Source organism: Macaca nemestrina, chromosome 2 (assembly GCF_043159975.1).
Source record: "Macaca nemestrina isolate mMacNem1 chromosome 2, mMacNem.hap1, whole genome shotgun sequence".
NCBI lineage: Eukaryota > Metazoa > Chordata > Mammalia > Primates > Cercopithecidae > Macaca > Macaca nemestrina.
In genome coordinates this window covers 167318766-167331970 of record NC_092126.1, presented here as the reverse complement: position 1 = coordinate 167331970, position 13205 = coordinate 167318766, and the positions used below count along the sequence as shown (strand labels likewise).

At 39.2% G+C, this 13205-nt stretch overlaps 1 protein-coding gene across 2 annotated transcripts in view; it reads right to left on the bottom strand.

The window, feature by feature from the left end:
- Positions 1-5018, bottom strand: part of LSAM (limbic system associated membrane protein) — a 656583-nt gene extending 651565 nt beyond the window's left edge. Inside the window, exon 1 of one of the 2 annotated variants that reach the window (XM_011722233.2) lies at positions 4342-5018. In XM_011722233.2, coding sequence (XP_011720535.1) covers positions 4342-4496 — 155 coding nt within the window. In that variant the 5' untranslated portion in view covers positions 4497-5018. The remainder of the gene's footprint in view (positions 1-4341) is intronic. The other variant, XM_011722234.2, reaches the window with a different exon arrangement.
- Positions 5019-13205: the final 8187 nt, after the last annotated feature.

The following is a 13205-nucleotide window of genomic DNA, read 5'->3' as shown; positions in this document are numbered from 1 at the left end:
TCACGTATCGTGTCAAGAATTTGAGTGTTGACACTTTCTTAGTGAATATTGGCATTCCAGATGACTTACAGAAGATAAACAGAAATTTGAACAAGATCTTCACATTTTTTTTTTTTTTTTTTTTGATCTTCACATTTTACTATCAAAGAATCACATCTTCTTTTGTTGTTTCTTCTTTTCCCCCCTTGGTGTAGAAACAAACAGGGAATTAAAGATCCCAAATTTGGAAAAAAACTGAATATTAGCTATTCTGCATTTAGATGCTTAGTTTCCTTGGGAATCTTTAATACTTGCTAGGTATGCTGACATTTAACTGGGAACAATGTTATTAACATTAAAAGTATTATAATATCATGTAAACATCAAATAGGGTCAGAATTACGAAGTAAATAAAATTTTATTACCTTGAATTTAGAATATTTAAAATCACAAGTGTGAAGTCCCTGTATTTTATCACATGTCCACTTGTTTTATATCCAGATACACATGTGTATGTGTGTCTTACAAAGTTGCCTTATGAATAGATATGTGACAATATAATGTATTATGAAACTAGCATGATTCTTTGTGGTCAAATATTTTATTATTATCTTTCCAGAAATCTTCCACTCACATTGAAAATATGGTCAGTAGGACTACTAAAAATGAAATTTTAAAGGTTGGTTTGAAACACCCTCTATTTCCACTATTCTTTGACTTGTAAGAGAACTATTAATACATAGTCTCAACCTGCCAATATTAAGCAGGAGGTGAATCTCTATGGGTATGACGGTAGAGAGGGAAGAAACAGTATTAGAAACTTATCCAGTAATTGAACTCTTACTCCTGTGGGAGCTGGTAATGAGGCAGGTAGACTCTGTTTAGTAAAGCACCTGAAGCAGCTTCATGACTGAAGTCCTGTGGATAAGCATGTCTCATTCTTTCCTGTGCACACAAATATAAATGCAGATTCTGGTTATTCTATTTAGGGAGGACCTCCAAGGCTGCTGTGCTGCTGCCACTACTTTATGAATCACACTTTGTTTTTTTTTGTTTTTTTTTTTTTTTTTGAGACGGAGTCTCGCTCTGCCGCCCAGGATGGAGTGCAGTGGCCGGATCTCAGCTCACTGCAAGCTCCGCCTCCCGGGTTCACGCCATTCTCCTGCCTCAGCCTCCCGAGTAGTTGGGACTACAGGCGCCCGCCACCGCGCCCGGCTAGTTTTTTTGTATTTTTTTAGTAGAGACGGGGTTTCACCGTGTTAGCCAGGATGGTCTCGATCTCCTGACCTCGTGATCCGCCCGTCTCGGCCTCCCAAAGTGCTGGGATTACAGGCTTGAGCCACCGCGCCCGGCCATGAATCACACTTTGATTCTTTGTCCCTGTGATAGAAGAAGTTGGTATTGTGGTTATCTTTAGTTCTTTATATAATTTCTCATACAGATCTGTAATCTCCTCTAGAAAATAATTGAGTTAGGTATATATACAGGAGGCTATCTCTCTTTCCCTCCAGTTTTGTCACCATAATTATATCGTTTTTATTATTTTCAAAATGATAGAAATTGCAGGGCAAGACCTGAAGACTAGTGTGCACTCTCCTATCTGATGCATAATTACACTAAAGATCATAATTATATAAAAATGAGCATCAATCTCCAAAAGAAACTCTTGTTTCACAGAAAACTTTAAGTCAGTGAAGGTAAGTGTTTTGGGGACAGACAGCTGAACTCCTGTCACTGGATCACCAGAATTACAAACCTCCCTTGTCTCCTGTTGCCGTCTCAGATTATTCAGGGCCACAGACTCACTAAGAGAATTATTTTTTTTCTCCTAGCCATTTCACTTTCTCAGTGCCAAACATCTACTGTGGCTTCCAATGAATCGAGGTCTCCTTCCTTTCCTCCCCTGAAAGCTCATGCACCCAGTAAAATGTCACAAATAAAGTGAAAACACGCCTTTCCCTGTCTGGCCTTATAAACAGAAAGCAAGAGCACCATTCTTCACCAGGAAACTGACCCACAAAGCTCACTGGATTTAAAGAGATTGAGAAGAAGGTCAGCTAAGAAAACAAAGGGAATTCTCTCCATAGTTAATTCGGATGAAGCTCCACCAACCCCAAAATAAACCCTTGTCCGAGGCAAGGAAACAAAAAAGAGGGCATGTAAGGTGAGGTCTGGAAAAGAAATGGTGTTTCACAGGCGACTTATTTGCATGCTCTGTTTGTCTATCGTTTCTTTCCCAGAGAATAAGTGGTTCTGTGTTTATTTTTTCTCTCATAGTCCCTATTTCCACACTGTAATGTCTGCTAAAGTGTAACATTTAAAACTCTGTTTCTATTGCACCATAGACATACAAAAGCACATATGTATCATCCATAGATATGTATACGGTGAGATTGCCTCTGTACAAAAGTATAAGAATATTTTTATTCTTCTGAATTAACATTTCTATACTTATCTAACTCTTAGACAACTATAGTTTAAGGTATAGGAGACGCTAACTTAGAAAGACCTTACAAAGCTCAAGGACACTGAAATAAAAAACGTATACATTCAAGTTATTCATTTTTCTCATATTCAATCTTGTAACCAGTGAACAAAATTTCTAGGGATAGCATACATTCATATAGAGTGCTTCACCATTAAAGGGTTAATGATGTTATGGATTATGAATGTTAGCAATCGAAATGGCATGCTTTTGTGTTTGCAAAAACATTTTCTGCACCATGTCCGAATCCCTTTGCAAACAGATAAATTACTCTATAAATCTTACTACTCCATGTGGATAAATCACACATGCAGGTTTATAAGGCTGAAGAGCTAGGAGGGAAAATCTGCTTTGGATAGTAGGATCTTTGGGATTCATAATCACCAATGCTCAGGAAATGAAGAAAGGAGTGCTTACACATTAGCATTTTCTCACTTTTTACAATCTGGAGAAACACATACCCACAAAACACACACACACGCAATGCACGGCACACAACGCACACTTTCCTCTCTAACAAGGCTAGAGCTCCCAAAGCAGGACACTGTGACAGCCAACCAAATTTATTTCTGAGAAAAAGAAAGAAAACTTTGCTGCTGTCGGCAGCTCTGCTAGAGAACTGCTCCCTGATGCCCCAGGGTTTATGCACTATCAGCTCCTTGCACACAGATTAGAGGTTTATTTTCTATCGTATACTGTGTTTTTATTGCCACAACAAGCAATATTAGCTAGATAGACAGACTGACACTGGGTCATTTTATTTGGAGGAAATGAGATTTTAAAAGATCTCCAAGGAGAGTGGTTCTTTCTTTCTTTTTGTTAGCATCTGCCAGAAATTCAAGGAAAGGTAGAAAAAAGAACAAGGGGTAGGTACAGTTGGTAGAGAGGAGGAAGAGAGAAGAGAAGCACAAAAAATAACCTTGGAGCATTTTAGAAATAAAAATATGACTAGGTCTCACTTGAGTCTCTCTAGCTCCCAGTACCTGATAGGGGTCAAACTCCCAAGGACCTGGGACTCTTCCTTTCCAAATTTCAATCTCAAATTATTTTAGAGTTTGGCAGAGCTGCACAGAAAAAAACACTTTGAAGTCAATAATCAATTTGAAATCTCCATTGTATGCCAGGTTAATTCTTTCCCAACCTCTGTGTTTAACACTCCTACTCTAAATATCAGCAGTTTGGCAAGTTCCTTTTCTTTCTGCTCCTCATATCTTGTGTTGATTTATATCCACATTCCAGAAAAGGCTCAGTAACCAACCAAAGTTCTAAGATTGATTTATTGCCCTCCATGTCAATTAGAAGATCCGTACAGAAAGTCTTCTATCAGAAACCCTCACACACAGCCTTGATGTGTGTGTGTGTGTGTGTGTGTGTGTGTGTTGGCATGCACACACACACACACACACGGGAGGAGCAAGGAGAATGCAGTACTGTGTACTACTCTCTGAGAGCCATAATCCAACAACCTTTCTTCAGAATTAAGGAATCCCAACAAAACTCTCAAGTGCAATGCAACAGCAATAACAATAGCAAGAATACTGCCCAGAAGCCACTAATGTCATGGGTGAAGTTAGGCTTCCTTGGTAAGAGAAACAAGGTCCTAAGAACCGAACAACACTTAACCAACACCACTGCTGCTTGACAGGGACCAGAATTCCCTTGAATTTGGTTAGCTATAATGCCAACCAGTCAGTAAAACGGGGACACACACACATACACACACACACACACCACACACACACCCCCCACAAACCTGCACCATCAGGAGCCGGAGTTCAAGGAGATCAGGCGCACACACACACACACACATACATACACACACACACACACACACACACGTAGACGCGCGCAGCAGAAAAGTTGCCCGAAAGCCCTACCTGAGGATGGCTGTGTCCCCCTGCCTCACGGTGATGTTGTCCGTGCCTCGGTTAAAATCCACGCTGCGAACAGGCAGTCCTGTGGGAAGAAGGCAGAGCAATCTCAGTAGGACCAGCGGCAACTGTTTGCGATCCGGCTGAACTCTCCCGACCATGGTGGCCACGCCGAGGTGCGGGTCCGCGGGGTGCTCTGGAGGGGTGCGCGCTGCTCGCGAGGAGAGGCTTCACCAACACGGGGCTTTCATCCACAGCGAGCGCAGAGCGGGCTTTGCCAGTTTATGGTCCTTTCCACTTTGCCTCTCTCTTTCCCTCGCTCAGTCTCTTTTCCCTCTAAGACTTAACAAAGCCCTCATAAAACCCAAGCAGAAGGGTGAAAAGTAAAAGCAGCACAATTTCAAAAGAGTGCAAATAGCAAGCCCCGTGGAAGAGCTGAAGAGGAAGCCAAAGGAAGGGGTTCTTGTTTGGTCTCTCTGTGGCTGGATGCTCCTCTGCCAGTGTCTGAGCTGAGCTCCTTCGCTCTGTAACCCACTTTCCCAGGCTGGCTGGCGGGCGGGCGGGCGAGGGAGCCGGCACCAAGCCTGCCAGTGAGTGTACAGAAACAGCCACACAGCAGCAGCAGCAGCAGCAGCAGCAGAAGCAGCAGAAGCAGCAGCAACCCAGAGCCTCTCTCCCCCTCCTCCCTTTCCTGTTTCTCCCAGTCCCCGGCGCTCTCTCTGCTCAGCACCTCCCCCCCAACCCCCGACCCTGCTGGTTATCAACAACCCCTCCACGTCATCCCCTCTGCCCTCCCCTCGACGTGGCCCCTCGCTTTGCACAACTGCCCCCTTCAGCAGCAGCGAGCCTCAATGAAAGCCTGATGCGCCTTTGGGTTGTCAGGACGACAGCTCCATCTGAGGCCTGGCTGATTTCCTTAAGAAGGGGGAATGGAGTTTAGAGGTACTGTTCAGGAGAGAGGGGAGAAGGAGAGGGACTTAAGCTATAAAAGAACAGGAGAAAGAGTCCAGGAAAGGAGAGGGAAGGAGTGAGGAAAGAAGAAAAAGGAGGTGGGAAAGAGAGTTGCAAATGGGGGGAGTGGGACAGAGAAGGATGGGAAACCATTGAGGTGGGGAGTGAGGGTGGGGAATGTCCTGAAAGATGGGAGAAGGAAACTGAGGAGAAACGTGACAGTGGAGTCTAAGAATAAAAGCCAAAGTTGATTTCAAACGAAACATTCTTGGCAACTGGCTTTGCGTGTTCAAATCTTGTTCATTCTTTCCTCTTTCCTGCACTTTCTCTTACAGGATTAAAATGGTTTATTTTCTCTCCTTCCTTCGTCCCCTCCCCCTCTTGGAACCCCCTTATGAAAGATGGATTGGAGACAATGCTGGTATTGAGTGGTCTGGGGTGTGAATGCTTGGCTTGTTTTTTCCAAGTGCCAGCCTCAGCAGCTGATCCCTGATCCCTAAATCAACTTCACTCTCCAGGAAACCCTCACTCAATCCTACACATGCGTAATGGTATTAAGGATTACTATTTAAAGGACACATTGAATTGCTACCCAAGTTCCTCCTGGCACTTACTTCTCAAAATGTTCATATGCAAGGAAGGAGATTTGTAAATCACAAAGCTTGTCATTTGCAAAGAGACACTAAGTAAGGTTGTGTGCAGTACTCCAGCTAATGGCAGACAGGTTACCATCATTTGTCACTCCTTCTATTCCATGAGCCAAGCAAGTGATGAGGACCATAAAGACCACTGATAGTCACTCAAGTGAGAGCCCCACACTCTTGGACATCTCCCTCAGTACTGATGTTGAGGATAAAGAATGTGTTTGTATCAGCCAAGGACTTCATTTTTCTCTTTTTTGATTATATTTATTTAAATAATGAAAGTGTTCATATAGTACAAAAACCAAATGGTACAAGGTGCTATAGAGTGAACTGTTGTTTTCTTCTTATTCCTATCTTTAGGCAACCCATTTCTCTTTTTTGGAGGCAACATATATTTTCAGTTTGTTATGTATCTTTCCACAAATATTCCATACATATGAAAATACATATGCACATAGAGAGATATTATACCCATCCCTCTTATGTAAGCAAATGTTTAGCCTAGGACATTTGCCAAAAATAAAATAAAAAGAAAGAAACATGCTTAGGATTCCTTATCAAACCCTACCAGAGCACAAGCCTTAAGGAAACCCTGTGCTGAGACTGGCTTGCCCTCAGAATACTCAAAGCACTTTTTCCGCTGCGTGTTATCAGTTTAAAAGATAGATAAACTCTTACAGATTACGTGAGGAAAAAAGGAGGACCTCTTTTGCTTTTAAGAAAAAACTGAGGACTGGAATCTGAATTGTCACAAATTCATAATTGATGGAGTTCAATTAATTTTATGTGTACTGTGCATTCATTTTATATAAATCAAGGTGTCCTATGTCAGGGATTATAAGCAGTGCTCAGTTAATAAACCAATGATCGACCACTAAGTTATAACTCAGCTGTTTAAAACTTAGAATTCATTTTGCCACAGGAGAAATGGTTAGGCCAAGTGGATAGTTGACTACAGAACTCATAACCCTGTGAATCCCAGTATCGATGGGAAAATGAGCTTCAAGTGCCAAAAAACAAAAACAAAAACAAACAAACAAACAAAACCCCCACAAAGATCAAAGATGCAAGGATTACATAACTTTCTGCCTCTATTGCAGAGAAGCACCCTCCCTTTCCCCACACCACCAACAGACTTGACCTTCTTTGTCAGGCTAATTCTAAGCACTTAGGAATGAAGAGTTAGCTTAGAAAAAGGCTTCTATTAACATATATCCTTTGGTTTGGTGCTTCTTCCATGTCAAGTGGAAGAAAAGAGAGATAAAAGGGACTGGTAGCTATGAGAATTATCTGTTTCCACTGCTGGTGCTAGGTGAATAGTATGACCCCCAGTAAGAGCAGAGATACTCTGAGGGGAAGGATTAGACATTGAAAGAGTATGAGTATTCTCCTGTGTCAGTCAACTAGATTTTGTATGAAGAAAGAAAAGGTTTTTTTCAGGACAAGGAGAAAGTATGGTGGGTGGTAGCGTATTATAAACAGAAGATGTTTATACATGATTGTTAGCTAATACCTATACTGCTAACCTCATACTACCAGAAGAACTTGCCTGGTGGTGCTTGGAGAAAACATATGCTTAACATACTGAAATCCAAAGTAATTAATATCAAAGTAGTAGGAATGTGGAATTTGTAGTAAATCAATCAAATCTGGAATTTGCCTCTACATTCACTATGAGAAAAGGATATATTAAAGTAAATCTGGATTGTAATCAGAATTATAGAATTGCCTAACCTACCTAATGAGAAAAAAATTACAAGCATATATGTGTATAAAAATCATATAATGTAATTAAAGGTTTTTTAAAAATCTTTATTAAATAAAGTCCATTTCTTGGCAACTTTTGTTAAACTAGGTTGACTTACTATGACAACTGAAAGTAAGACGCAGTTTTTTAAAAAGGCTGTATTTTAAAAATTCTCTAATTTAGGCTGTTTAGAAATTATTTCTAATCAATTAGACTGAATCTGTCTCAACAATTTCAAAATTACGAAGTTTGTTGCATTTATTTAAGATTTATTATTTACATCCAGGGAGTACTTCAAGTACAGCTCTTTAACCCAGCCCTTGGCCCAGAGGGAGTACTCTGTACTTGATATCTATAAGAACGGAAGAGTGATTAAATGCTCAGGCTTACTCAGAGGCTTACCTCACCATTTACAAAATAATAAAAGTATTTGAGGGTGCACCATCTACTTCCATTTCAATATTATGCTTTCTCAGAGTTCTTCCTCTTTTCAATTCTTGATAGAATCCTTCTGGTTTTTTGTCCTCTATGATCTTTTGTTTTCTAATAAATCCAACAGTCAATATACATTGGATAATGTATCTCATCCTAATGGTCACTCCCTTAAATCTATCCTGATATTAACTTCTCTGCTTTCTTTCCTCGGAAGTGTAGAGAAGGAAACAAATAAACGTGTGGCTGAAATTTACACAAGCTATTTTTCTGTAAACCACTATATACATTCTTCCAAGAGGGTTGGCAAAAATGAACATACTTTCAGGTTATTTGTGAGGCAAGTATGGCTGTTAGCCATGTGAAACAGCCATCATCACCCAAGTAAGATGATCTTAACTACTACTTTAAAATAACATACTGCCTTTCTAAAAGAGGCTGTAGAAGATTCTGGCGCTCTCCAGGGACAAATGTTGCAGGAAAAGCAAAAACGGGCTAACGTCTGAGTACCCTAAGAAGCATGAAAGGTTTATTCTTCTGTTTAGCTTTATAAGGTAATAGGCTCACATGAAATCCAGATGCAGCCTGGAATGTGCAACTAATTTAGCAACACTGCTTGCATTTTATGCTAAACATGTCTATAATATTAATATACTACTCCACATTTCTACAGTTGTAAGGTCTTAATCATAATAACACCATGCCTGTACCTTACTTTTCTAAGTGGAATTAACATTTCCATATGAACTAGGAATGCAGAATTGTTAATACTTCTCCTTAGGATCCCTGGTATGACATTTTCAATGATTTCATCATAATTTAGCAATATTCAAGTATCCTAGTTTATGCTTATAAACATAGCACTATCTTATGTGAGTTTTTTCTGGAATCTAGCCCTTCCAATACAGACACTTCATTGGCATGTGTGTCACTGCCTAAGAAAATCAGTCAGCTGCAAGTCAGTTACATATTGTCTAAATCTTTACTATAGACCCCCTCCCCCAGTGATGTAGAACACTCTTCCACATCCTGCACAATTAAAAAAATCACTCTTTAGTTTGCATTTAGTGCATGTCTTTGTGGTTTATTATTATCATATCAGTCTCTTGCTTCTAAGTAAGTATACTTTGGTCACTTGTTCTATTTTGGTAGGCATCGATGATTGGATCTGTCCCAGTTTTTGAAAGACCTTTGGGATTCTTAAACTGCTACCTGCATCCTCACTTCCTGCTCCTGCTCGTGATTATGCATAAACATATATGGGCTTACACTTATTGATACATTTGCACATCAGAAAAGCAATTTTCATGTGCCTTATTATTTCCCAGAAATACATACACCAGCCCTTGGACCTTTCTCTTTCTAGGTTGTCCCATGTACAAGGAGGTGGAAATAGTTAAAAAATGCTGCATCTGCATTGCTACTACTCTTTTCGATATACCCCCCAGATATGGGAAGAATATTGCAACATCTGGAAAGATGACAGTAATGGCATCTTCAGTATAGCAACATGTTAGTATAAGCAGGTAATCAGGAAACTCTACCCTCTATTTGTGGTTGTTGTAGTAACTTGAATTCCTACAATCAGAAAATAGACCAAGGAGAAGTGAGGAATAGTGGAGGTGGGTGTACAATTCCATATTCTGACATGCCTAGTAGGTTTGTAATTCATTCATTTGATCAATATGCTTTTATTGATACAGTAGTGAATCAAGACAGGCCAAGATTCTCTTCTATTGAACTTATATCCTAGATGCAGAAATGAACACTATACAAGTACATACATATTAAGATTATTTCAGAAAGTAAATGCTATTAAAGAAAAATGTGTGATACAGAGTACATGGCCTGGAGATGTGGTGATGCGAACATAAAGAAAAGTAGTCAACCAACACCTCTTTTTAGAGGTTGGTATTTTAACTAAATCCCAAAATCTAAGGAAGATTCCATGCAAATATCAGCACGAAGGCCTTTCCGGGTGAAAGAAATGGCATTCACAAAGGCCCTGAGGTAGAACTAAGTGTGTCATACACCAGGAACCAAAATAAGGACAATAAACCTGGGATGTAGTTTGTGTGTATGTTATGGGGGTAATTGGAAAAGACAAATAAAAATTAGAAAGTGAGGAGGGGTTATAATGAAAACATTCCATGTAAGAAATTTAGATTTTAGTCTAATGACCTGAATAAGCAAGGGATTGACATGATCTGATTTACATTAGAAAGATTGAAGAATGGACTGTAAAAGAGCAATGGCAGAAGCAAGCAAACAAGACAAAGAAAATCGTAGTCATCCAGTGGCTACTGGCTTAGACTATGGGGTAAAAATGAGATGGAGAGGAGATTGAGTTGGCTAGACTTGATCATAATGGGAAAATCTTCCCCAAAAGGCCGTGTGCTATCACAAGTGATCAATGTTTTCCATATGCCAGCATTTGTCCTCACTGTATTAATTCAACTCTAGTATACCCTTACAGAAAGCCACCACTCATCAAATCATCAAATAAGAATTGACGGAATGTCAACTAGGATGTTATGAATACCAGCTAGTCAAAAAAAGTGTTCCAGTTGCTGCTTTTAAGTATAAACTTTGCTTACCATTAATATGTTTATTGTATGTTAATTAAATATCAGTGTAATAAGTCAGTGTGTTAGAAATTAAGAAGTGCATAACAAGATCAACAGATGCTATATAATTATTAAACTTTACTAAGTATTTCCTTACGTATCTATATTTATCAGGTAATATCTATCCTGCTAAATCTTAAAAAAATGCCTAGTTAAATATCTTGAGGCTGTAAGACATGTAAATAACACTAATATGTTTTCTCCAAAGTTTACTGACAATATCGAGCTGCAGGGCAAGTTCAGTATTAGGTCATTTAGGTCAAAGCGTCCCAGAAGTCTATCTGCTTAAAAGTATCTTCCTGTCTTATCTTGTCCGTAATTCACATTCTCAGCCCTTTGTGCTTTTAATATTGAGTCTAGGAGCATTGCCTAGATGAGAGGAAGAGGATTCACAAACCCTGCCAAATCAGTTGTGTCGCCATGTATGAGAAAGTTCATTAAATTAATGAATAATTCTTGAGACCTATCATATAACAGGGACTGTGCTAACCTCTAAGGAAACAATGATGTACAAGACTGACCACCCTGCCCTTGTGCAAGTCTAATGAGGAAATGGCATTAGAAACTCCTTCCAGAGAGGAATTAAATATTGTCTTGTAAAATTATAAGGCAAACGTTTCAAACCTGCTCTTCAGTATAGAACAGAGGCAAACTAATCAACATATATGCCCAGTCTTCTCTTTGGTGGTGATTAGTACCGAAAATACTAAAATTCAGAGTCCTTATTTTCAGGAACCCAGAAACTCATGAGATAGAGCAATAAGATGAACACACATGAAGCACAGAATAAGATTCATCAGTGAGTAACTGAGGACTGAATTGTAAGGGAGCGGAATCAAAATGTTATGGGACTTCAGAAAAGGGAAGCCAGTAAGGAACTTTGTGGAGAAAATGGCATTTTAGGTCATCATTGAAAGGTGTGTAAGAAGATAATGGAGGAAGACAACTCTTTAAGCAAAGTATGGCCATGAGAATCAGTCTACAACAAGAATGGAGCTGCAGGAAGACTCACCCAACTAACAGAAGGAGAGGAGAGGACAGGTGGAAGAAGGTGGGTTACAGAAGCTACCTAATGAAGATTCCCAAATGCCTAAATGAAGAGTCACGCTTCATCTCATAGTTAGAAGGCTACTTTAGATTCTGGAGGAGGGAGGAGAGATACTGACATCTTAGGGAGCTTATTTTGGCAATGCAAAGTTAGAAAGTAGAACAAAGATGAAGTAGAATAACTAGTTAGAAGGCTAATAAAGTTGTAGATGAAATGATGAGAGGCAAACCTTATCAATCATATATACTGTTGCTTCCTAATAATGATGAGGAATGAAATCCTTCATTCAGAGACTTCACATTCATGGGGAAGGACATGTTGTAGGAAAGTGTATGAAGGTGGAGATGGCAAAAAGTTAAAATGGAAAGTTACTCTGCTTCTGTAAGCTGGGGCTAGTGGGGGTCTTGACAGGCATGTTAATGAGTTTGGCCTTTATTCTGTATACAATATGGAGCCATCAAAAACTTTGAGCAAGCAGTATTTTAAGAAGATAACTAACTGGAAATGGATTGGAAGATAGATTTGGAGAAGTCACAGTCAGGGAAGGCCAGTTATAAAGTTTCTGAAACAGCACAGGCAAGAGATGATAAAAGCAGACTACAGGGCAATGACAGTGAAAAGAGAAAAGAGGTGAAAACTTTTAGAGAAATTTCACAGGACTGATGGGACTTGTCAACTTACTGGATATGGAAGTTGAAGAAATAGGAAGGGTAAAAGATGCCTCTCGTTTTCTTTTCTTGAAGTCCAGGTTGATAAAATAGAAACGTTGGGTTAAAAAAAAAAAAAAAAAAAAAAAAAAGCTAGATTCAGAGGGAATTTGCAAATTCTACTTTTAGAATTCTGGATTGGTTCCTAAACTGGTACTCAAATAGCCTGCTCTTCCAGATGGACAGGCTCGGGACGTTGTCTTAGGAATATGACATTCTTCACAGGAGAGCTGTCTCTGCATTCTGTAATAAACTAAGTCCAGAAATTCAGATGCTTTCCCCCACATTTGTGTTTTTTTCTTTTTTTTCTATCATATGTTTCTGTTACTTCAATATATTTATATATACAGCATGTTGACAAGCGACCTATTTGCCAATAACGAATCTCATTTTGAATTTTAAAACCACATCCATATAACAATTAACTGATTCTGTTTCAAGAAAAAATATCATCTGAACTTGTCTCCCTCTGCTGGTTGCATATTGAGGTATCATAAATCTTTTAAAATCATAGTAACATTAGAAATAGACATATCCAATGATAATGTGTTTTGTTCAACTATAGAGCTTTGCAGTTTGCAAATGTATAGTGACACACATAATTTAATATGGTATCTTTCTGCAACTTTGTGAGATAAACTGTACAAGTATTATCACCCTACTTGTCAGAAAATTACTTTGAGACTTTAAGCCAGTAAATCTCATATGAAATTA